General features: G+C 45.1%; 1 protein-coding gene across 1 annotated transcript in view; it reads right to left on the bottom strand.

Moving 5' to 3' along the window:
• Nucleotides 1-1800: 1800 nt before the first annotated feature.
• Nucleotides 1801-26291, bottom strand: part of TMEM184C (transmembrane protein 184C) — a 197588-nt gene continuing 173097 nt past the window's right edge. The window contains exons 9-10 of the mRNA XM_078676898.1: nt 9363-9534; nt 1801-8563 (exon numbers count right to left, since the gene is read on the bottom strand). Coding sequence (XP_078533024.1) covers nt 8247-8563; nt 9363-9534 — 489 coding nt within the window. The 3' untranslated portion in view covers nt 1801-8246. The remainder of the gene's footprint in view (nt 8564-9362; nt 9535-26291) is intronic.

Below are 26291 nucleotides of genomic sequence, written 5' to 3'. Positions count from 1 at the left end.
ATGATGACCAATATGTCCTTCGAGCAATGAAAAGAGGGGGGTAACAATGGGGCGCCTTGTACCCCGACAAGTCTTTTATGTAATTTAAAAATGCCTGTGAAGAGTTCGGACTAGGCATGGGGAAGTTCTTACAACATGAATGTCTAGCAGAAATGGCTAAGCACACCTAGCCATGCTCCCTGGCAGCCCGCAACCTACCCATACACTCTAGATACTGCTGACCTGTGGTTCAAGTAAACACCTGATTACACACCATTACAGAGCTATGTGGTCGGATACGTTAAAATCCCCAAAATGGGACAGTGTAGTGTGGGATCTAGACTTTGACAACCTATTGGAAGATGCTGATTGGCAACAGGTTTGTAAATTAAAGAAGACAATCTCCAGTTACGCCGGCTTTCAACTGATGCATTATAATTTTCTGCAAAGAACCTACTTAACACCCAAAGATCTCCATTGCATGGCTGAGTCTCAACCTGATACATGTTCTCGTTGCAATACTAAGGGGGTGGACGGTGGACTTTATACACTTGGCTTGGTCCTGCGATGCAGTGTACAGCTTCTGGCAACTAGTAGTGGGCAAGATGGTACGTGTCACTCGTCTGCCCATAGTTTTTACGACCCAATGTTGACTTCGTGGCTATTTTAGATGCCCGAAGGGCTGTAAAATGACTTAGAAGTTTCGTTAGCTGTCCATGATATTAGCATGACATAGAACAACAATCACATGAATGTCTCAGCGAGCCCCGACGATAGCACTCCGTCATAGGGCTGTGTCCGAGTGGGACCAAGAGGAGACACATATATAACTTAGCAGGAGGGTTGACAAACTTGAGGATGCATTAAACACCCGGCGTACCCTTTTCAATACACTCCCCTGACAACGGACTCTGACGCAAGCTCTGACTCCGGTGATTCAGAAAACCACGATGCTGGAAGAGTGGAGGGTTGTAAGCCCCTACAGTTGTCATAGGGGCCGAGGAGGGGGACCCATTATCAAAGTCTTGGAGACAGGGGAAGCAGAACTGCATGCATGAGCTTACTGAATGTTTTTTGATAGATACACTCATTTATACACCGTATTACCATGATAAGCATACTCATATGAGGATGCCAATTTCCTTCAATGTAGATGATGACTAGTGATTGCCTGAGTTCAACGGAGAGATAACATGATTAATCACTAGAATTATTTTTTTAGCAATCTTTACATTTTCATTATGCCCTCACTCAAAGGGACATCAATATTCAAAACAATTAAATAGAGAAAAATGCAACACAAATATTCATTGAGAGTTTAGGAACTAGAAACAGGGGAAGAGTGACTAATAAATGGTAGTCTTTCATAACAAAAACAAAATAAAAAAAAAGTACAGTGACAGGAGACAGCTGATTCAGCTACAGATAAGGCGGTCATTATACAACCTAGATTCTTAGTGCACCTTCCTTTCAGTATTTCTAATGTATTCTATGTTCTAGTTTATGCTTCCCTAGCATAGGTCTTTTTTATGGAGTCAGCTGTTCAGATTATACTGTCAAAATATGTATAGAATGAAAAATTACCGCTAAAACATTGCAATGTGTAATCTGGAGGAGACTTTGTAAAGGAATAAAGGGTTAAGCAACACCAAAGAAATTTACCCTCTGTGGATGACCACTGAAGATAACAGACCATGTCAATGCAAAAGTCACACCCTTTTACAGTTTAGTAGTGCCTGACTGAGATTATACTGGTTCAGTGTTCTACCATTAGGTACAGTAGGTCGCAGCTGAAATACACCCAAAATCCTTTTCTTGACATTGACTTAAAGTATCTTGTTTTTAGATATTTTTAATTTTTGGCATAATTTCTGCATAGCAACGTTTACAGAACACTTTAAATGTCAAAATACCTTTGTGCAGACAAATCGGACAGCAGGGAAATCCTTGCAAAACTGCCTTATCCGGTGATACAACAAACATTTTAAACGGCCAAGAAACATGCTACCACTAGCTAAAAGCAGAGGACACTCAAATTATCATGTGTCAGATAAAGAGCTTTGCGAGAGCTGTAACTGTTAAAAGAAAACTGCACAACCAAATTGCCCAAGGCAATCACTTTACTGATAAGCCTAAGCAAATGCTAAAATGTTCCGTAAAAGGGCATATCTGATCCAGGCTCCTGAAGGCTTAGCTAGCAGGCACTTGGACTGTTACAGAGCTATAACTCAGCATATCAAATGCATCCTTTATTCAAAATGAGTTATTAAAAGTCATAGCCGCTCAAAACTGGAACTTACTCCCGGATTCACTCAAGGACGAAGCCTACCACCTGTGATTGAGGAGGATACTCAAGACCTTTTTTACCCCTTGTCTACTGGCAACTGGAGCATACATCTATTTAAAACCTGTTTTAGTGCCTAGATACCCCAAGTGGGATGATAGATGCACTCTATAAACAAATAAACATAAAAAAGTAATTCACTTTTACATGGTTCTTTGAATTTTAACAAATGGGCAGTAACTAAAAATGTCTGCAGGATCAAGGAAATTGACCTTTTCTATACTTCTTTCATGCAGCTATTAAGACACTCCTTGGTTTCCATAACAACAGAAACTGCCCTTTTACATTCATCCTTGTGTTTCTGTACCAGAAATCATACAGGCACTGTTTATAAAGTAGCATCATTGTAGAAACATACGTGCTTGCTACTTAACTGGCATATTATGTTACTATCCAAGGTAAGGTTTGCTAATGTTAGAAAGGTTGACTCCAACCAAATTAATCTCTACTAATATCACATAAGCAAATTATGACACTTCTGGGCTACCACAATGCCTGTTTCATAAGTGATAGGCTCATATAATTGGTGGAGTGTAAGTATCACAGACACTTCTTGCGTAAGAAATAGCTACTGTGAAGATAAACATCCACGTCAAGAATATTATTTCCCCCATGTGTATCATCCCCATTGTTACCTTCTTGGAAAGAGAATGGAAACAGTATCAACAGAAAACATAATAGGATTGGTATCTCTGGCAAAGTATCAGAAAGAATACTCCATACTTGTCCCCTTTGAAGAATACTGGCTTCCTTCTGAGCTTCAATGTAGTTCTGCAGCATACCCCCTGTAAAGGTGGATTTCTGAATACCAGATCTGTGTGATATACATTGCAGGCAACAAATAATAGGCATATGACATTCTGCACGTATCATTCAGGCACAAGGGAGAAGCTGAAATGCGCATTTAACAGCCAAAGCAAAAAGTGGTTTAAGACTTTTGGGATTAATACATTATTATTCAAGCTGTGAGGCGGTCTGCTAAGTGAATCTGCCTATTCCAGTTTTTTCTTGTAATAAAGTATTCTGTTGTGACATGGATTCTTTATCGCCTCATACCACAAACAGCAAACTGTTCAAAAGGGAATACGTGTCTTTCTGTTTCTATAAGTAGTATGCTGCCATTGTGTCTGGATTCCATGACAGTAGCAGAAAAGACTGCAGCACACGCTTGACTGCACCAAGGTAATTTGGGATGAAATTAACTCTATCTCCTTAGGTGGCCAAAGCTACTGCACAGTTGTACAGTCAGCATCTCAACTTAGAATAGTTGTACTGCAATCAGCGGGGTCAACACCCGTAAAGGGAACAGTTTTAGATTGCTTTTATTGATATCCTTAAGTGGGAGACTTCTGATAGTGTTTAGATTATACAGTTGACGCTTTACTTGGAGAGACTGGGTATCCAGAAACATTTGCAGGAGTCGAACCCAGTGACTATTGAATGCTACTTGGAAGAATTACATCGCATGAGCACAAGGAGGGTGTTCTATGTGCATCTGTGGCTTAAACAAGAGAAGCAACAATTGCCACTGAAATAATATATTCACTAAATTAATCTAGATAGGTTTACACAGTGAATCCTGGTGTGACGAATGAAAGAACTGTCTTCTTGCTCCTGTTTATAGAATCTCAACACATAAGAACTATTAAGTACAACAGGCATTTGAGATACATTCACAGAAACGGTTTCATGCTAGTGGCAAGAACAGAGGTTTCTGAATGAACTGCCCTCCAATCATGAACCTTCAGTACATATTTGAGTGGTTGTAAGCACGGAGTGTTGCATCATTACCCTTCCACGTTGGTAGAGTTAAAGGAATTGAAGAAGGGTTTGGTTAGTTCTAGGGGGCATTGGGTACAGCCATCTATGTCTCTTTCTGCTCTGTGTCCAAGGGATTTGAGGTGGCCCTGTGATGGATTAGTGCTGCGGCCTAATTCCCATAAACTTGTAATAATTAACGTTTACTCAAGGCCGGTGCCTGCATCAAGAGAGTCGAATACGATTGAAGAACTCTCTGTGTTTTTGAGTCAAATACCCAGGGAGCTCCCTTACCTGGTGGGAGGTGACCTAAATGTACATTTCGAGCCATTACCAGGCCTTCTTGATGGACCCTCCCTAGAGGAGGATTCAAGGTGGCTGGTGCCGGCTACCACGGCCCCCACGCAAGGGCGTGGACCCCTCTTGCCCTGCAGGTAACAGCTCTCACACTTAATTATGGCCTCAGGGCATGTAATGGCCGCACGAAATCAGACGTCCCAAGCAAATTCACTTACAATAAAATTGGAATTGAATCGAGATTGGACTATGTCCTAGTCCAAATGTCATCTTGGTCTCATATTATTGATTTTAAGATAATCGATAGATGAAGATCTCATTAATGTAATGGAGGCAGACCTTTTTACTAAGGGGAGCGATAGATGCGGCAGGACATGTAGAAAGACCTGGTACAACTCCACGTGCCGTAAGTCCAAACGCGACCTCCTGTTAGCTGTCAAAGCAGGTCATAGCAGGGAGGAAATAAGACTGAGAAGAAGGACGCACAAAAATCTCCTCTCAAATGCTAGGGTGGAGTGGGATGAAGCCCACTGGGAGAAACTTACGAGAGCTCTGGGGAACAGGGACTCCCGTAAATTCTGGAGAATTGTGAATCACGGTTCGGAAGATCTTCCCACAGCTATTGAGCCTAATATTGCCCCGAGCGTGTGGGAGACTCATTTTCAGACCCTCTATGCCCTAGAGGAAGATGCCTCGACGCATACCCCATATACCCTTGAGACCCCACCAGATGCTGAACCATTTACGATAAAAGAGGTCCAGGCTGCCATTGCAGGGCTCTTGGTGTCAAAAGCCCCTGGCTTAGACGGGGTACCCGGAGACCTCTACAAACAAGAGCCGGGGATATGGGCTCCACACTTGAGGCTAATGTTCAATGCGGTTCTCAGAGGAATGGGGGTTCCGGATACTTGGCTGGGAGCAGAGGTGGTCCCTATTTTCAAAAAGGGATCCCCTCTGTTGCCGGCCAATTACCGCCCAATCAGTCTGATTGATGTTTCCCTGAAGCTCTTTGGGAGGTTGATGCTAGACAGGCTACAGAATTGGCTAGAGGAAACCAACACGCTGAGCCCATACCAGGCGGGATTCAGGAGGGGGGTCTCAACGGTTGACCAAATACTTAGGCTGAATCTCATCTATTGGAGGACAGCGCTGATCGAGGGCGGCACCCTGTACACGGTATTCGTGGATTTGCGTGCCGCCTTCGATCTGGTGCCTAGATCCAAGTTATGGAAGGTCATGGACGACATGGGTGTCCCAAAACATATATTAGCAATCCTTGTTAAATTGCATCAAAACAACTTTGCACAAGTCAGGTGCGGAAAAAGTGGTACATTAACTAAAAGATTCCCCGTTCGCAGAGGTGTAAGGCAGGGCTGTGTGCTTGCACCGACCCTGTTTTGCCTCTTTGTGAACGGGGTAATAGAGCACCTGGCTAGGATTCCTAACATTGATGCCCCGAAAGTGTGCGGCAGCAGGGTCCCCGCAATAATGTTTGCGGATGATACCCTGCTGCTGTCCAAATCCCCCATGGGCATTCAGCGGGTGTTAGATGGGTTCCTGGAATTCTGCGGGGAAAGGGGACTTGAAGTTAACCCGAAGAAAACAAAATTAATGATCTTGAACCCAATGCCGACCAATAGACCTAACCCAAGGTTAGGAGATGTAAGCCTGGAAAGGGTGAAGACGTTTGAGTACCTGGGGATAACCCTGAATCAAAACCTGACGTGGGGGGCACACCAAATTAAATCCACTATGAAATTAACCCAGAGGGCGGGAGGTATCTTAAGAATTGCTAGTAAATCATCTTACCGCCCGCTTGGTCCTGCAATACAAATCTACAAAGCGCAGGCCCGTGGGGCAGTTGTCTATGGAGGAGAGCTCCGGGGCCATATATTTTCTCAAAGCCTCTTAACTGCCGAAAACAAGTTCCTCAGGCAGTTAGCAATCCTTCCTGGAAGCACACCACTGCTGCCTCTAAGACTGGACTTGGGCGGGAGGCCAATTACTGAGGAACTTGGCCTCAAACCACTGACGTTTTGGCGCCGCCTGTGGAGTAGCCAAGATCTGATAATCTACAGAGCGGAGCTCCAGGACTTTCTACTAACCCCAAAAGCCAGTAACATACCTTGGCTAAGCTACATAAAGACTATGTGCGAGTCCCTTGGAATACCAGGACTATGGACAGACCCGGAAAGAGCCAGCATTAGCATTTCAAAGAAATCGCTCTCAAAAACCTATTATGATTTTATGCTGGCTCGAGCTCTTGCGAACGTCCATGCGGGATCACTAACTTCTCATTTCATCCAAAGCAAAGACACTTTTAACATGGAATGTGTCCTGAATGACATCATGCCCCCTCTAACAAGAAAACAGGTCTTACAGTGGAGGTATGGGACTTTACCTTGGAGGTCCTTTACAAAAGGATGGACGAGACAACCTAGCACTTCGGCATGCCCTGCATGCGACAATTCACAGGAGAATGATGTGCATGTTGTGTTTTTTTGTAGAGCATATCGGAACAGTAGAAAGCATTGGATCGTTCCTCTGCTTAAAAATCTGGGTTTTAGACAGCTTCAACCGGCATACAGAGTCTTAAAAACTGACTTATCTCCGTTAATTGTCTTCGCAATGTCAAAATTTCTAACTGCAATGTGGTTCATACTCACAAGGCTTTTAAAGGTGGCCAGGGAATAATGGTAATAGAGTCCCCTTCCATTAATTATCACTGCTTTTAAACTTTTTCGAAATTTAAATTGATTTTAAACATGATAGTAATATGGTTTTATTGATGTAATATTATGTGTCTATCTTTTATGGTCTTGTGACCGAAATAAAGATTTGAAACTTGAAACATCAAGCATGTAGCATGAGCGCATAGGAAGAGTGGAGTTAGTTACCAATAGGTTCGGAAATAGTGTTGGCAAAATGTTACGGGCAAGTCCCAAATTCTTTAAAGCCAATCCTCTGAGCATAAGTGGGAGTCTGGAATACAATACAAGAAAGTGAACAGACATGAATAACATTCTTACTGAAAAAGTTAGTGAGGTAGCAGATGAAAACCAGCTTGACTAGAAGGGCTCATTAGCTATGCAATGTAATTTCGGATCTTCGACTAGACAGAAAATATTGAATTCAAGAGCAGATGACTTCAGATGTCCATGGGATTTAAACAAAAAGCATATGTATTCTGGTCACCTTTAGTATTATTAAGAACTCTCTTTTGTCTGGAAGAATCAGCAATATCGATTCCTACCCAATGATATTGACTTCAACGGGAAAAAAGTTGGCAAGACCATGTAAATGTACTACTTGGATGTTTTGAGCAGGGGATAGAAGAGAAATATGGGCAATATATTTGAGGTGAGCTAATTTCAGGAGGCATTGAGACTATTGGAAAATAAAAGTCAGGATTTCCCTGCGGGGATATACATGAATATATAGATGTTCTGGGCTAAGAAAATCCCAATACCTTGTAATCAAATGGGTGTCATAATTTGAGGGTAATATCCAATTGTATTACATGCAACAAAAGATGTAGGCAATGTTGTGAAGTTTTCAAATGGGAATACCTTGTGCTTATTGGTTTAATCAGGGTCTGGGTCGAAAGCAGAGTAGAGATGATGTCGCGAAAAATGCCATATGCGAAGTGTCTACCAGTTACAACATACAAATCAAGGGTCCAAACTGATAGGCAGGTTACTTAAACATCATCTTTACAATTTGTTTGTTGGGGGGGGGGGGGAGTAGGGCTTCAGCTTCATATATTAAACATATATTACATTATATTATTTACAGATGTGGAATGGCATCTACATAGCAGAGGAACCCATTATAGAAAGCATCCCTCTATCATACCACAAAACAAAGTTCACTTTTGCACTCCAGATGTTATGTGTATGCTTGTTTGGTCTGTAGAGTCATCCGATTCCGTTTGGGTTGCCTCCTTTAGATCTTTATCTGCAGTTTGAGTACTATAGATTCCATCTGGGACTTCTGTAGTTGTAGGTGTGGTCAGGGGTGTTACAGTTTGCCCAAATCCTTGGTAGAGACCTAAAGGCGAAGGTGGTACAGAACAGGTTGCAGAAATGGGATCTTGTGTTGATGAAGAAAGCAAACTTGTGTGCTCATTTTGATCAAGATCTTCATGAAAAAACATCTTTCTTGGTTGACCAAGAACAGTTCTTCCTAAAAAAAGAAAACACAAAAAAGCAAATGTATCATTTTTAATATTAGAGAAAAGATTTATAATCATCTGGTGAAAAGCAACGTCATAAGGCTTGCAGTGTGACAAGTAGGCCTAGAAAAGTGTGAGCCAGTCAAACTAATTTCCAAAAAGTACAACATTGGGGATGAAAAGTGGAGAAGTGTGGCTCAATGATTAGAGCGGCAGACCCTGATGCAGAGGTCTAGCCCGGGACCAGGGTTCAATTCCCCGCCTCGGCGGGTCTTGGGCTCAAAATTCCACGGACCTGATAATTCTCGCCTCGGTGCCTATTCCAATCATGGAGTCCCACTCTGCAACTCTGGGCAATAGCTTGCTTAATCTCCACAACGGCCCCCACAACGCTAAGGATGCCTGGCCTCCACCTTGGGGGTGCCCAGGAGTGGACACCTCACAGGGAAAGCCAGGATGGGTTCCACACTGGTATTCGTACAAGCGCCTTGAGACCCTTGCGGGTGAGTAGTGCGCTATACAAGTATCAATTTACAATAGTAAATTTATACAGTAGTTTGATCCTTGTAATGCTGACAAGTAAATAATTGGAGTTCTAAGAGAGGCACTTGAAACCTGCTCAGTAAATCTTATGAAAACAGACCAGGCAAAGACGTATTTGTCAGTACTAAATTTGGCTAGTACATAAAATAAAATAAAGTGAAACAAAAGAATATAATAAGTGTTCCCTTATGAAAATGAGAACAATATGGGAAGGAAACACATTTAAAACATTTCAATGACTATTGGTATAGTGCAGCCAGTACTTACCCACATTACGCACTTGCTCCGAAATATCTGCTCGAAGATCTGAGATATCCCACATTGCCAGAAAAGAGTCAAAGCATGACCCTTCCTCTGCCTCTTGGATATAAGGTTTGTAGGTGAAACTATAGTGATGAGCGATAGCAGCAAGGAACATTTCAATACAAATAATAAAATCCTACAATAAGAGGAAAAAAATATTAGTTCTTAACGCTAAAGTGCTTCTTACAAGTAAGTCACTAATAAAACTAATTATATTTATCAAGTATTGTTTCAGCTTAAAAAGAAAACAAACAAAGATGTTTGTATATTTCGAAATTAAAAAACAATGTTTGGAATTTCAAAAAACAAAACAGGAAAGGGATTTTCACAGTTTCATATTAAAACAATTACTACCGACATTAAATAGAAGAACCCAGCAACATACAAAAATGCAAAAACAAGTACCGAAAAACACCCTAGGGATACAAAAACCATGTACACTGCAGGTAAACTAGAAGCTGTATGCATAAACTCACTTTGCAACACTTATAGCAAAATGTAACTACTTGTCCTGTAACACCTTGCTACTGATATATGCAGCCACTTTGCAACACTGAGGGCAGTTACTGATTTAAGCAAAACCCTTTACAGGTGATGGAAAGTCTGTCACAATGAAGAATCAGAGATGCTGTGCCCACTTTCAAATCAGATGATGTCTGCTAGTACTTACACATTTAACTTTATTCTGTGAGCCACCAGCAGGCAGGACATGTCTCCGAGTGTCAGAGTGATATTATTTTTTTTAAGGTTAAGACAAAACCTGGCTGCTTTGTTTTGCTGTTTCTAGAGTTTTAAGATCTAATTCTTTGACAATATTGCAGTAATAAAGCCTCAACCAAACCAAGGCAACTCTCAAATCAATGTGGTGAGGTGAGGTGACTGAAGCAGCAGGGGGAACCGTCTCAGCAAAATGATTACTACTGCAGTCATTTGATGAGGAAAAGACAGTTATGCACTGAACAAACGCCAAGGTTTTTTATGCTTTAGCTGGATGGCCCCTAATGCCTCGAGTCAAATTAATGTAAGACTTACGGTGTTCTTCTGCTGTTTTTTGTGGAGCCCTTACGCATATGCAATTTGATTTTGTTTTGCATACATGCAGAACGTAGGGGATGATGAAAAAGAACCTGGGCAGAAGTCTAATATCAAGAATATAAAGGATACAAATAAAGTTTCCTATGGGAATTTGCATGAGATGTGATTCACAATCAAAGAGAGGAAGTCAATTCTGATTTGCTGGAAACAGTAATGTAGCCAGTGTGTCCTGGGCACTAGTGCAAAGAAGGAAAGTCCTCCGCCCGGCTGCTATTTCAATGATGAAATACATTAATAATCAGGGTTCAGTGGGCCCCAATGTCACTGTGTTTCCTGCACCAATGGAAGCTACATCTTTGGTTAAAAGGTGGCACCATTTAAGGGGTGCCCAGACTCTGGACACTCACTCTCCATGGCCCAGCTTAAAAAGAGGAGGCAGAGTTATGTCTGTAATGAGCAAGCCACGATTCTGGAACTGCATAGCTGCCAAGGTTTCATTTTGCTATGTGTGACATTTTCATAACTATAATATAATTATGAGTGACATTTCAACAAATATGAGTGACACTTTATAGCGAGCAAAATCAAGCAATGAAGACGAGGGAAACACATAAATATCAGAAATTGCATGCATTTGAGCAACAGGAAATTCTAAGATCTTAAAAGTGCTGCAAACACCAGAAATGGAAGACCACTAACCGAAACAGATTGCAGTTCTCAGCGACAGAGCACACTCTGCAGCTATCATAATGCATAGATCGATAGGAGAATGCTGATAGTAATACACAAAGCACTTAGAAACTACATGCCAGAGGCACTAAACAATAATTAAATATGCTATTGGGGATTCTGTGTTACCTATGTGATAAAATAATATGAACAACTGTTATTTATTGCATGTGAAAGGTGCAAGCCACAGACAGTATACTCAATATATTCATTACATTATGGTTTTACCAGGGCTGGCTATGTACTCATATTCTCGAGTCACTGTTTTGTGAACGTATAAAGTAAACTAACACCGGCCTTTTTACAGTACTTTGAAACATTAAACCCAAAGCAGTAAGCACCGCATTGTTTGTAAATCTACAGATTTACCGACCTTGTATCGCTGTCACTTAAAGCTGCCAACAGCAATGCCTCCTGTAATAGGGCTTAGAATCTGCCCTCCCGAGGTTGCAGGCATGGTATGAATGTTATTGTTTGTTAGGGTGGTACGTGAAAGGATATTTTCACGCAACCTTGCAGCCCTCAACATCATCTATCTGTGAGGGCCCTTGCACCGCCAGACGTCAAGTCCGAACATTTGAGTGCAAGTATACACTGACAGGCCCCTATGCTGCATAAACACAAACAGGGGGTGCTATACAGAGGGCTGCATTTCTGAATTATTATTGATGATGGCGAGAGAGATGAGTAAGTAATTTAGGCCTAGACTGCACAAATAATTATGGTTGCAACTGTACTGCGTCACAGTATTTTTAACAACTTGGAGAGGCAAGCGCAGGTGAGCGGACAGGGCTTTAGTGGCACCACACCTGTAGTCGCAGAGTCCGGAGGAGGAGTTTGGCGGGTGACGCTCTAATTGCTTGACACAGCGACGCCGTCTCTCTGTAAGGAAGTGGCTACAGGCTCACTAAGGCTGCAAGCCACTGCGCCCGCGGTGATTTGGATTTGCTGGCCGGCCGCCTCAATTATAGTCACCCTCCAGGCTGGCAGGCCAGTGAGTCTCGGGCGGGGCCCGCCTTCCATCCACAGTGACACGCAGACTCTGTCCTGGCGCCGTTGCAACCGGGTGGGCCACTCACTCCTCTCGGGCTCCCTCAGGTCGCCTGGCATTATTGAATTGACTCGGGGATTCCGTAAATTAAAACGGCTGATAGCGCACGCGCCGCCGGTGTGAGCTGTGCTTGCTGCAGGCAGCGCGACGCTGCAAGCTCCATATTTGAAAAGTTGCGGAGCGCCGCGCAAACACTAGGCATCTGGCACTTTCAATTACAATCTTTCGAGACCGGCTATGTGGCAGCAGGATGTGATGTCACCGCGCCGCCCAAGCGCCGGCCTCAAGCACACATGCGGGGATTCAAGGTGATACATTGTATCATTGTATCAGTGTGAGTCACGATCCTTGCAAGCAGCCTTAATCAACTGCAAGCCTGTGAGAGCAGTGGGGGCACAGCGCGCTGCCATACTAAACAGTTTTACCAGCCAGCCAGCCAGCCAGCTCTTCAGTGGCCGCTGTGAGACACATGCATTATGCGCGACAATGCATTTCAGTGGGGTGATGTGGAACACCACACTGAAATGCGTGGCGTCACACCTGATGCGTGATACTTGGCAGGCCTGAAACTGTTAATCTGATGAGCTGTCCCAAAACCTGTTCCTGGTGTAAATTACATCACATTCTGGTGATCCTTCAAATGTTCTCTTATTTTATTCAATTAGACCTTAGCACTTAGAAGCATTTAAAACTGCAGTGCGTGCCTAAAAATAACAAGTTGGTTCCAGTAAGTTGGCATATTAAAATATATATAAAAAAATTAATTCAAAGGATTGATTAGGGCGCATTTTACATCATTGGGAACTACTGTGTGTTGGACTGACACATTTGTGATTCTTGTTATCTTTGAGCCAAAGATGCCAAAGACCTCTTTTATTGTACAAATGAGACAAGGTTCGACTTGTATGTTTAATGCTATCGGGTTGTTAGCTTCGTGGAGGAGGCCAGTCATCGCCCGCACTTTCTACTGTTTTTGTGCCCCGCACCTGCTTTTGTGCACTGTAAATCTAATTTGCTTCATCCGCGGCACGGGCTGCACTAAGGAGAGACTACCAGCCCCAAAATACTGTGGAGAAGACTCATCCATGCTCGCAACTGCTCCAGCTTTGTGGCCCGCACCTGCTTTGGTGGCGCTATAAATCGCAATAATTACATCCGCGGCACAGGACACATTTCATGCTGCTCTAAGGAGGGACTACCAGTCTCAGAACACTGCAGGAGCCATGGAGAAGGCCTGCCATCTGGACCTGCTCCTGCTTTTACGACCTGCACCTGCTTTTGTAGCGCTATAAAGTGCATTTGTTTAATCCGCAGGGCGGGATGCACGCGGGCTGCCGCTGGGCGAAGCACGGACCAAGGAATGGTCTGTTCTGCATCCATCAGCACGAGGAAGAGCCAGAGTAGAGCCACCCCCTTGGCTTTTTGAGAAAACACTGCCTGCGAGACTTCTTTGGAAGGATCACTTACACCATTATTTAGCCCACATTTGCCAGTCTGTTTGTGTTCCTCAGAGACTGGAGAAAGCTGAATGGCCTATTTATCAATCAATCAGCATTTGTAGAACACAGCACTGTAACCCCTGGGGGTAGCTGGGTGCTGGAGTGCATGGTCTCCTTTGAAAAGTCAGGTCTTGAGGAAGCAGCAGGAAGAGACTAGTAGAAAAATGGCAAAACGGAGGGCAGAAAAATTAGCAGAAAAGGCAAAACAGAGCAGTTGAGGGCAAAACAGAGAGCACACAAGGCCAGGGGGTTGAAAAATGAGCAAAAAAAGGTTAAAATAGACGGACGAAAAGGCAAAACAGGGCAGAAGAGGGCAAAACAGCGAGCAGAAAGTTAGCAGAAAAGGCAAAATGGAGAGGAATAGGGCAAAACAGAATACAATTCCCTGACTCCCAACAGGAGGTAATGTATCCTCATATTCAGGACTTAGTCGTTCCAAATGTTAGTAATCTGGGCATTGTTGATGATTTAGAAGCTCAAACTATCTTAGAGATCTCCAATGTTTCTAAAAGCTACCCCTCCCACTCCCCCCACCAAATGAGAAGAAAGGAACCCCCAAGAACTAAATGCCCTACCTCCAAACAGACTAAACCAGCAGTGTCTCTTCCAAAAGCCCAAAGGAAGATGCCTGCCAGACCCCTAGGCAAGAAGATGCCACCAACTTTATCCAAACTTGAAGATAATTTAAAAGAGTACTGTGATAGGTGTATAAGGAGATTGGACAACTTGGAAATCCTATTTAATATTTCCTGTTCTACAATCTTGTCTAAGATAAAAGATCTTGATTTAAAACTAGAGTCTGTTTGCAAGGTTTCAGGGGTGGAAAATCCTAATCTGCCATTAATTTAATGGCTCACTGCCATTTCTGGCAGTGATCCATTAAAAGTCCCAAAAATCTGTTTCATCCTTATCCTCAGCCACAGTAGTGGCCCCCTGCCCGCTTCGATCGTAAACCTACCTTTGAAGTGGTAGGTCCAGAGAGGAGGGTGAAGGATAAATATTCCACAAGGAGGCCAGCCGATATTCAGGCCACATTCATATGGTGGCGCTCAAAGGGCCATTTTCGACTGTCCGTTTTCCCCGGGGTCCCAGATCCCCCATAGTGAGTCTAGGCATTTTCAACCCAATTGTGCTCTCAACCAAAACAGTGCTCATGGTAAGCATCCCCAGATGCACCAAATATATTATTGTGCTTAAAAATGCCCCAGAACGTTCGACCTGTCAGACAGAAACTCATGCCTTCCTCCTGAATAAAGTAGTCCACTGGCTTAGGAAGTACTGCAGGTGGGCATGTAATCTTTGGGCTGCGATTCTGACAGTTAAGAGTGTCATGGATAAGGACAGGCTTGAAAACCTCTATAGGTGACTGAATTATTATTATTTTCAAAAAATCCTAATTTACCAGAAGAATGCTACACTGTCTCTCTCCCCTAACAAGTCAACATGCCAATATTAAAGCACATCCACTTAGTTATTTTTATTGCCCACCCTTTTGTACACCTCTTTTAAATCCCAGAGAGTTGAGGGGCGTGGCTAACCACCCAAGGAAGAAAACGGCATCTCCATGAAGCTCCATGGCCGGCGTGCACAAAGAGGATTGTTGCGGCCGTTTCCAGCGACGACTTCACTTCTTCACAACCCCTTGCTGTTGAGAGGGACCATGCCAGCCTTTTTCTGCACCAGGAGGCGCGCCTTGCTTCAGATCGGCCGAGCGTCTCTCTCTCTCTTTCTTCAGAGACGCCTGCCATTTTGTTCAGGATCGGAGTGATAGAAACAGTGCTCGTTGCTAGACATTCCTCCCTCATGCATATAATCCTCCTTAATGTTAACAGGAGGTTTTCTGAAAGGCCCACACCTCATCTTAAATCAATAGCACCTCCCTTTTGAACAGGCAAGTGAAATACCTTTCATTTCATGAGGAATGTGACAATTATAATCACCCGCAACAATATGCTTAGTCATCTAGTTTCACTCATGTGCCTGGATGTTCTCCTGGCTAACACACAAAACTTTCTACTTGAGTACTTTGCCTGGTTTTGTTGCTTGCTAAATGTCAACACACACCAGTTAAGTTGTTGTTTCTTCATGGCTTCTATGTGGCTTTGAATAGACTGTATTTAAAGACTGTGATTTTTTACAATTCCGCACAGATATCTGGACTTCCTCCTATTTTCAAGTGGAAACAAATAAACATTTATAGGTTTAATAAACAAAAAAAATGAAAGTGTGACTTTTTATATTTCCATGCATCTGTAGGGAGTTATTCCATACCTCAACTTCCTCCTATTTTAAAGTGGAAACTTCACAATTTTGCTGTTCCTTCCCTCCTACCTGGGGTCTGCAGGTGTCTACCGATTATTTATAACCTGCTGTTTCTATATACCGTTTTTTGGTTACCTTGGTACATGGGCAAGCTTGCAAGACTTAACCTCTGAAGACTGAGTCTTTTAAATACCTCAAACATCCCACTGTGGTCCGAAGACATTATGATGGAGGACCTTTGCTTTTTTCACACAGAAATAATTCCTCTGAGTCATCAGCAACTTCTACTTCAACTTCTTCACAACTAACTTCAAATAAGTCTTTAAATAAAAGACCCAAAAAAGATCCGCCTTTCAATACAAAACCGTCTCCAATTGCTTCAATGGACCTTCTGTTGGAAGAGATTAGGGCCTTATGCCCTTATATGGAAGCGACAAGTACTACACTACAATCTCTTGGGGATCAATGGTCTCATATAGAGGAGTGGATGACCGCTGCGGAGCATCAAATTACAAACCTTACTGAGTCTTCCCTCATAATGAATTCTCTTTAGTCACAAGTCCTCAACCTACAGAAGCATGTTGATGATCTTGAAAATCGAAGCAGCAATAATAACTTGTGCATTTAGGGTCCCCCGGAGGGGACGGAGAGAACGAATCCTATTACATTCTTTAAAAGTTTTCTTCCTAAATTTCTTAATTTATCAGACAGGCCATCACTTAACATTCAATGAGAGCACAGACTGGGACATCCTTTTGATGCATCTACCTCAAGAAAACCCAGAGAAGTCATTCTTTATTTCCTGGAGAATACTGAGCTAATACAGTCATTTCAGCGGCCAAACCAATTAAACGCATTTCCTGGTCTGTATGTGATCTTTATTTCAATCAAGACTATGTATAAAACACTGCAGATCGATGCAAAGATTTCTTAAATACTCAATCAATGCTTCGCTCTATTGATGCTAGATTTGGACTCTTACACCAGTTCATTTTTAAATTGACATACAAATATAAAACAACAACATATGAAGATTCCAGTCAACTGCAGGTTTTTCTGGTCTCGTATAGACCTCATACCATGGATACTTCCATACCTACTAAGTCTTGTTTATGGACCCAGTGAGCGGAGGCTCCCTAACCAGGGGTCCAGAAACCTGTCTGGTTGAGGCAAACAGCGTGCAGCCATTCAGGAACCACACTAGGGCTGGTTGTTTTTCAGGAAGCATCTCTAAGATGCCAACTGAGAGCATTTTACATGAAATCCCACACTAGCATCAGTGTGGGTTTAATGTGCGGAGGAGTTTGAAACCAAACTACCCAGGTTTTAGTAAAGCTATTATGGGGCATTGGGGTTCGTAATAACCAACTCCCAGACAATATACTCTTCATGGCTTTACTACACTTGGAATGTAGTAGAATGGACTTAGAGACTGTAGGCGTACAGGGCTCATGCCACTGTACCCTCACCTGAGGGCTAGTGCACCCTGCTAGAAGGATGCCTTACCTAGGCCTTAGGCAGTGGAGGGTAGGCCTGGCACACAGGGATGTGTGCCATGTTGACTCTTCACTTTTCTCTGCATTACAAATATGCAGCCTGCAATGTCAGTGTGTTGATGTTAATGTACAGGGCCTCTAAGGGTGGCACAATAGGTGTTGCAGCCTTTAGAGACCTTCCTTGGTCACAGTGCCCTTGGTACCCATGGTACATTTTACAAGCAGCTTATCTGTAGCCAGAGATTGTGGATACAAAGGTACAGTTTTGAGAAAGAACACAGGCCCTGGCACCCTGACTGTCAGAGAACCAGGGCAAATCAAGTCAGGTTGCATCAGATGTCAGGCAGAAAAGTGGGGGGTAACCATGCCAAAAGGGACATTTTCTCTCTTAAGCTGCTGGGGGCACTTTCATCCGCTCCCCCCTCCTAGTGAGTTATGAGCTGGTAGGAGAGTTGCTGGCACGGGACCACAAAGCTCTCATGGGTCAGCTGCCCGGGGCTGGGAGTCCAGCCACTCTCCAAGTGGCAGGTGCCAAGTTGGACGGGTCTCTTTCGGCAGGCCTCACCTCGTTGACGGCCACAGGATTAGCATGTGAGGCACAATCACAGACAGGATGTGGTGAGCTACATGGTTACTCCACTCAGCAGCAGCCGGGCGTGGGAGCTCAGCCAGAACACACTCGTTAGCCAGGGCGGGCTGCCGCCATCTTGCCGCTGAGCACGGGCTTCACCTACAGCAGTCGTTCCAGTGTGGACTATCCATCCACATCTGGCAGATCTCTCAGCCTCCCTCTCGGTTCCTCACAGCATCCGCAGTCCGGACGAGGCCAAAGGAGCGCTCATGTATGACAGGAAGGGCGCTTAACTGTGCTGATTTGGTGGCAGGGTTGGAGAGACAAAGAAGCGCTTCTCAGTTGTCCACCATCTTTCCCCTTCACAATGTATTTTTTTATTTTGCATAAGAAAAATGCATACAAGTGACAAATCCACGTCAGTCTCATAAAAAATAGGCATCATTGACAAAATACCATCCTCCCTAGTTTGCCTTGTTGGGGTTAGCTTATAATAGTTGTAGTCTATGAGGACAGTCTTTGTGTGATGCTCTAGACTAGTGTTAGTCTGTGTTCGGTCTCAGTCTCTTCTTCGGCTGACGGCACAATGGGGTCTTGTACAGTGTTCAACAACAAATGGAGGAGTACCCCCTAGAGGCTATACAATGCCTCTATCTAGAGGATATCGAGGTGCACACAGTGCCACACAATAGGGGACAGATTTTGTCCTTTAGAAGACCCCTCACTCACCAACCTAGTTGGTGACATGCTTCATCATCATTGTACAGTGTCCGAGAGGTCTAGTCCATAGTATCGTCTCCATGGCCCCCAAACTCTATCAGATTTTCTAGGGCACGTTCTGCTCAGGTATGTGGCTTGGAGGCCATATATAGCTCCATACCCCTGATCCAATCGTGCACCATAGGAGTTGCCACCACCCACCAGCACCTGGCCACATCACATTTTGCCACCACCAGACAAAGGGAGGCAAAGAGCATTTGTGTCCTCGGAACATCTACCTCGCTCAGTATCCTCAGGACAATGTATCCGGGGTTAAGCGGTTAAGTGGTAGTGAAGCCCTAATGTTCCAATAATGGCCACTCAGGCTTCTATGGTGGGACATAACTATATCGTATGACAGAAATCACCTTTAGTGTCTTTACATGTGAGGCAGATTTGTGTTTCTGACCTGCCCATGTGGAGCTTCTTCCTGCCATAGTACACTCTATGTAGAATCTTGTATTGTACGAGGTGTAGCCTTGCGTTAATGGCTCTCTCTGAGATGCATTAAGGCTGCCTCCCAATCTGTGTCTTCCAAAGGCCTATGTCTTTCTCCCACCTATTCCTTGGCATTTAAATTGTCTGGTTTGCTCTTTATGGTTTTATATGTGAGGGAGACTGCCTTCTCTACGAGCTCTTCCTGCAGTAGTCTTCCCTCTGGTGGAGCGTACACGGGGATGTCCTGTGTCTGCCACGCATGGCGCAGCTGTGCATACTTGATGATTTGAGATCTATATAGTCCATATTCCCGACTCATTTTAGGCCAGGTTTTCAGTGTCCCTCTTTCCAGGATATCCCCAATTGTGGAAATGCCCAGGAGATCCCATGCCTCAAAACCCTTTAATTTCTGCAGCTCTCTGAACCCTACCCTTCTCAGAGCGGCGTAGCCTTTGTGCCCCGATTACCCACCCAATGGCATTTGTTGCTCTCTCCCATGCCTCTATGGTGACTCTTGTTGCTGGCAGTAGTTGAGAAGTACCCCTCCTGCCATAAACGTAGTGTAGGCGTGTGCTTGGCGCCATCAGTTCTCTTTATAGTCGGTATGTGGGGTGGTCTTGCGCCCAGTGTGTCCATTCGTTAATGGGGATAAGATGAGGACTAATCGATGGAGGAGGTGGTATGTGTTCTGGAGAATATTGAGTAGCTGTGGCAGGGTAATCATTTTGAAAATAGCTGCTGTTCCGAGCAAAGAGAGGGAGATCTCTCTCTATCTCTCCGCCTCTTGTTTGAAGTTCTGCAGGACCTTTCCCAGGTTGCGGTGTGGGCATCTCTCTCTGTGTGGGGTGATGAAAATTCCTAGATACTGAAAGCCTTCCTGTGCCACTCAAAGGTTTCCAGGCAGCGGCAACCTATCTGGGGTTATGCCTGGGCTATAAAGCGTGGACTTATTCCAGTTATTCCAGTTTATTTTATATCCGGAGTGTTGTCTGTACTCCTCTATAGTGTCGAACAGGGCTGGGAGAGTAGATTTAAGGTTAGTGATATACAGAACATCGTCAGCGTAGAGGGACATCTTTTCTACCTCCTCGCTTTTGAGTGTTATCTTAAAACCATGAATTTCTGGGTGTTGTTGGAGGTGGCAAGCAAGGGACTCAAGAGTGAGTGCGAAGAGAAGTGGTGACAGAGGATTTCGTTGTCTCGTCCCTCGTCTGATGGGGAAGTGTGCCAATGTCCTCCCGTTTACTTGAACTGTGGGGGTCGGCATGTTATAAAGTAGTGCTATTCAGCTGCACTGGTGTAATGAAACTTGAGCCCCCCCCTCCCCCGCAAGGTATGCGGACGGACCCCCTACGGACTAAATCGGTGGCTCTCCGGCCAGAGTTCTGGGCGGAAGTTGTCCCCTGTGTTACGCCATTTCCAGCTGTGGAAGTTGGAGTCTATGCCAAACTTGGCCAGTGTGCATTCTAAAAACAGCCAATGCATCGAACGCTTAATCGGCATCCAACAATAGGAATATGTGTGATGTATCATTGCCTTTCTCTTCCATGATATAGGTGTGGGCCCTATGAAGATTTAGTCTCGTAGTGCGCCGGTGCATGAAGCCCGATTGGTCGATGTGAACAAGAGATTAAATAAATTTAAGAAGACGGGTAGCAAGGATTGTTGCTAATATTTTATCTTTCGTATTTAGTAGGAAGATGGGACGATACGAGTCGCACCTATTGTGTGGTTTACCATGTATTACTAGAATCATTGCCGACCTTCTGTCTAGTGGTAGGATACCCTCTTTATGGAATTTTTATCATCATGGGTATGCAACGATTTTAATTAATCATGCATAATAAACGCACTCTTTATGTGCGTCTTTAAACGGGCACAACAAGTGGGGACCGAGGAGGTCTATGCAGTGCTTACATAGTCTGTTAGGGCCTGGTGTCTTCCCCTGTCTCAATTTCGCCACTGTCTCTTGTTTTTCTTTCAGGGTTATGTCAGTGTCTAGGTCATGCAACTCTTCTTCACCCAGCACCGGGGTCTGAATCCATGCCAGGTAGTTCTGGATTCCGATCTTCGTACCGATGCTGCGGGCTTTACAAAAATCTCGGTAGTAGCCAGCGAATGCCCAGACTTTCTGGGTGTCTGTAGTGTAAGTGTTATCCTGGCTCTCTGCAATCTCCCGTATTTATCTATTTTGTTGTTCCTTTTTGCTGAGCCAGGCCAGCAGTTTCCCAGCCTTGTCACCCACCTCATATAGTTTCTGCTTTTTAGCATTTTGCATTGCTATGTCCCTGTAATTTTGTCTCAGTGTGTCAAGTTGCCGGACTAGCTTGAGGTCCCTATCTTGAATTGCTGGCTTTCAAGGTGTAGTATTAGGTGTACTAGGCCTTCTAGGGATTTAACCCCTTTTTTTCTTTGCCCACGAGATGCGGTTTTGGGCCCTATCGCGCAGGCACTGAGTTCTCATTTTCCCAGAAATAAATTTCTGTGTTGGCTCGTAGCCCCTTCATGATTTTCCTGCATTGTAAGTCCTAGGTGCCGAGACGTCATTCTCTTTTAGATCTGGGGCCCGTGTACCTATTTGTACTATAAGTGGGAAGTGAGCAGAGAAACCCCTCACCAAAATAGTCTGCCCTTCCCATCTCCTTTAATTCGTCCCCAGGTACCAAGACATAATCTAGCCTGGAATATACATTATGTGTGCCAGAGTAGTAGAATTGTGTGTTTTGGGGATGTTCTCACTGCCACAGGTCAACCAATCCAAGCGCATTGGCGAATCATGACAGTGGGGTTATGGCCGTAGACCATCCAGCTCCCCCGGAGCGGTTCAGAAACAGGTTCATGTTATCATTGAAGTCCCCCCCCCGCCTCCCCAATTACATGGAGAGTTCACGGCGTTTCTAGTGGAATTTCTGTGATTTTACTAAGAGTGGGTGCCTGGAGTTTGGAAGTGCATAGACACATATTAGGGTCACCTCTCTCCTGCCCATTTGCCACATAACTCCCACATATCTGCCCATGCGATCCTGCCAGAGACATGTTGTTTTAAAGGGGGGAGATTTCTTAATCAGTATAGCGACTCCCTGTGACCCATTGGTAAATCCTGCGTGTGCCAATACTGTGTATGTTCCCCGACCAAGAAATGTATATTGTGTGCCCTGTAGGTACGTTTCCTGGAGCATTACTATATCAGGGTGTATCCTTTTTATGAATTGCATCACCAGTCCCCTTGTAATTTTATCGCCGAGTCGGTTACCATTCCATGTCAACACTGAACTCTATGGCTCAGGCTAGGGTATCTACAGCCATAAGACCTGTCCGAGTCCCACCCCTTGTAGGTGGGATTAGATCTCAGCTTCCCGATCTTCCCAATAGGGACTTCCTCCTGTGATGGCCTTTGCAACTAACACATAAGTAAACGACAACGGCGTACCATAACCAAAACCCATGGGACATCCCATTAACAGCCCTGCCCACCCCTCATAACCCACCCTTAGCTTCAAGCCCCATCATCTTGGAGAAGGAACTATTCACCAGCGAGGATAGAGAGGTCTGTCGTCTACGACCTCGCGGACCCACTCAGTTGTCAACCTTTCAAAACACTTAATGCATTTTGAACCAACCAGTAAATCAGCTCTAAAATAGAGTAACTTGGTCTGTTGACTTGGGGCTTGTGCTTGTACCTGCTGAGCCCATTCTATGGTGTTCAAGTGTCAGTCCCTGGGACGGCCGGGTCTGGCGGTTCGCCCAGTATTACCTGCGTCCCTACTTCTCGATCTCCCTCCAGAGCTGCAATCTCAGCAGCCAATGGGTGTGCAGTTTCTCGTTCGGGGGACATCCCGGTGTGGATGTCAGAAGATGTGGCTCTTCCTACAACCCCAGCCCCATCACTGACCTGGTCCCCGTCCGTGTCTGCCGTACGTCTCTGTTTTTGAGTTGCTTTTCTTAAGGTGTAGGGCTTTTCTTCTCTTGCACGGCAACTTTTTAGTTAATTTCTGCAATTCCCAAGCAGAAGGGCATGGGGACTTTTCTCTGCCGGCTGAACTCTATGTTGCTCTATTGTGGCCTCCCTCGAAGGGTGGAGGACCAGTCTTTCCTCTACCCGGCCTATGCATCATCAGGGGAGTGGAAGAAGTGCATTTCCCCCAGGAAAAGATGCATACATTGTATGCGAAGTGCCCTGAGTTTAGCTTTGACAGAGTCAAATGTTCAGCGCTTTTTGGTCAATGCCTAGTGGAGCTATCTGATAGAGGAGATGGGCTGTGGACTTCCCCCTCAGCCGTCACCTACCCAGCCGGACTTTGGGCAGACTCTCCTTCGTCTCTCCATTCTATTTCTCTCCTACCCCTTTACCCTACCCCCTTTCTCTTCTAAGCTCCATTTATCTCGTCTTCTACGCTCTTGAAATGTTTTTCTAGTAACTGATGTAACTTCTAACTGATGTAATTTTGTAACTTTGTGGAACCTTATGTAAAGCGCTCTGATACTTCTGGGTCTAGCCAGTGCTACATAAAACTCAAATAAAAAAAATAAAAAAATGTCCTTGGAGTTTTCATGTTTAAACTCTCCTTTGTGGCGCATTTTGTGCTGAATCATGCCTCGGTCTAAGAAATTAAGGAATTTTGCGATGATCGATGTGGGCGGGTCTCCCAGTGTGCGGTGTGCCAGCTCTATGACAAAGCATGATGAAAAGTTTTCTGAAGAGATTATATCCCTGAGCCAGGTCGCCAGGAATGCCCGTACGTTGGTCCCCTCCACTCTCCCCCGGAAGCCCCCGAATCAGAGATTATTCCTCCGTGCCCGGTCTCCTGCAACTTCCAGCCGCCACATCTTATCTGCAGTGGTGCTTCGGAGGTTCATCACTCTTCTTTTGAAGGTCTTTAACCATGTCGCTCTGACACTTTGTGTAGGTCTTGGCATAGGAGAGCAACCTCTGAGCAGACCTTCTCGATTTCCCCTTCTAGCGCCTCTTTGGAGCTTTGTATTTTCTGAAGTAGCACGGCCGTGTCGGAGGGCGGCTGCGCGGCCTCTGCGGCCTCCGCCTGAGGCATTAGGACTTGCGTGAATCGATCCATTTTCCTCTATTTGGGATGCTTGGGGTCATTATTATCTGATGCAGGTTTTGTGACCGGTCAGGGTCAGCTATTTCCTCCCTTGTGCCTTGCCCGCCCAGCAGTCCAACCCCAGATGTGTGGTCAGATTGTGTAAAATATTGTGTGCAATTCGCCAGCAGGAGACTGGGGGACAAGGGTTATTTATCTCTTTTGCCTGTCACAAGCATCCAAAACGGGGTGGTCAGTCCACCAGGCCGCTATTTGAACACTCCTTTAGGATCCTTTGGGTCTCTATCGTTCTGTCAGAGCACCCTGCGTGGCCGTGCATCCCAGGGTGGCGACTCGGGAGGTGCGGAAGACCTGGTGGGCCCCCTGCACCCGCGGTCCGCTCCTTGTGTCTTATCCTGGCCTAGGATCTCTCTTCATTCACCATATCGGGCAGTCTGTCCTTTCCTGCCTTACAATGGGTGGGTGCCTGTTCTATGTGGTCTTGGGTGGTTCTGGTGCTTTCCCACAGTTTGGGCCTTCCGTTTCTCCCGTGGGCCCGTTAGCCACTCTGTGTTGGCAGGCTTGTTCTTCCTTTGCCTGGCCGGCACTCCTGGGTGTGGTCGTTGTGGCCCTTCCCTCCTTCAGTCCCGGCCCTCCATCCCCCGTCTTAACACGCAGGAATAGGAGGGGGTGCAGTGCGGGGGATCATCATTGCTCATCATTGCGCCGACCGACACCCCTCTACTTCAAGTATGGGTATTTTTGTGCCCCTGCGGGCCGCTCACTGCTTTCGCATGCAGGCTCACCTCGCAAAGTTTTAGGCAGGGCCCTGGGTTGTCTGCTCTGCTCCAGTTCCGCCTGCCTCTTTCCCTGTTCCTTTTCTAAATCAGCTGCTTGTGTCTGCCCCTCCAAGCAGGCCCGACCCGGTCGGGGGTTGCATATCCAGAATGCTCATAGCCTGCCACCCACCGAGTTCAAGTGCAGTCTCCCGGGGAGCACTTCTCACTCAGCCAATATCCCTTTCTCGTTGTTTTAGTTGCCAGGGACTCCCCAAGCCTCGTCCCGGGCTTCTCCTTGCACTTCTCCACACAGCGCAATCTGCCTTGCCGCCCAATCTCAGCAGCAAGAAGAGGCAGCGACACAGATGTGTGTAAGGACAGTCTTGTCCCCACGGCAGGACACCCGGGTGGGGGTGCACTCCGGTACGTCTGGACCACTCGGTTCCCTGAGAGGCAACAGTTGCTTCTCTCCACACCCGGTCAATTGAGAGGTGGCACTATCTTGGGAAGCGTCTCTTCAAGCTTCACAGGTGCGTTTTTTTTCTGGGGCTTATAGAATAAACCCCATTTGGGCACTCATTTACAGTCCGCACCACCTCTCCTGTCGGGTAGGCACTCGGGGCGTGATCACTCACACACACACACACATATATATATTATATATAAATGCACATACATATACATACATGCATACATACACATACATGCATGCATACATACATACACATACATGCACAGGCATACATATACATACGTTATACATGCACACATGTACATACATATGCATACGTACACATGCATACATATACATATCTACACACACACATATACATATATAGTGTTGGACTGCTCACAATCTTCAGCCATACGTAGGACAAGTTTGACACAGGGTTTAGCCTGTACCCAGGGTTCTACACCCATTTCTCCACAAGAAGCAACTATTACTATATACTTAGGACATACACAGTGGAGGTTGTATCAAGGTGTGGAGTCACACTAAACTCTGCATGAAACAATAGCGGTTGGGAGGTAGGCTTACCCTACAGACTGAACCTTTTCTCCGCTGTGCATGGCCTTTGGCTATGCTGATCCGGGGAGTTGGAGTTGGCCACAGAGCCTAGCCTGCAGCAAGACCCTTCACCCACCCCTCCATGGCTACCTAAAACCCTAGTTGCGCAACCTTCAGAACAAAGGGCTAACAAAAAGATCTATTGTTCAATTGTGTATAGCGGCCA

Source organism: Lissotriton helveticus, chromosome 2_1 (genome assembly GCF_964261635.1).
Source record: "Lissotriton helveticus chromosome 2_1, aLisHel1.1, whole genome shotgun sequence".
NCBI classification, from domain to species: Eukaryota; Metazoa; Chordata; class Amphibia; order Caudata; family Salamandridae; genus Lissotriton; species Lissotriton helveticus.
Note: the sequence above shows the minus strand (reverse complement) of the source record. Positions and strands in the feature narration are given on the sequence as shown.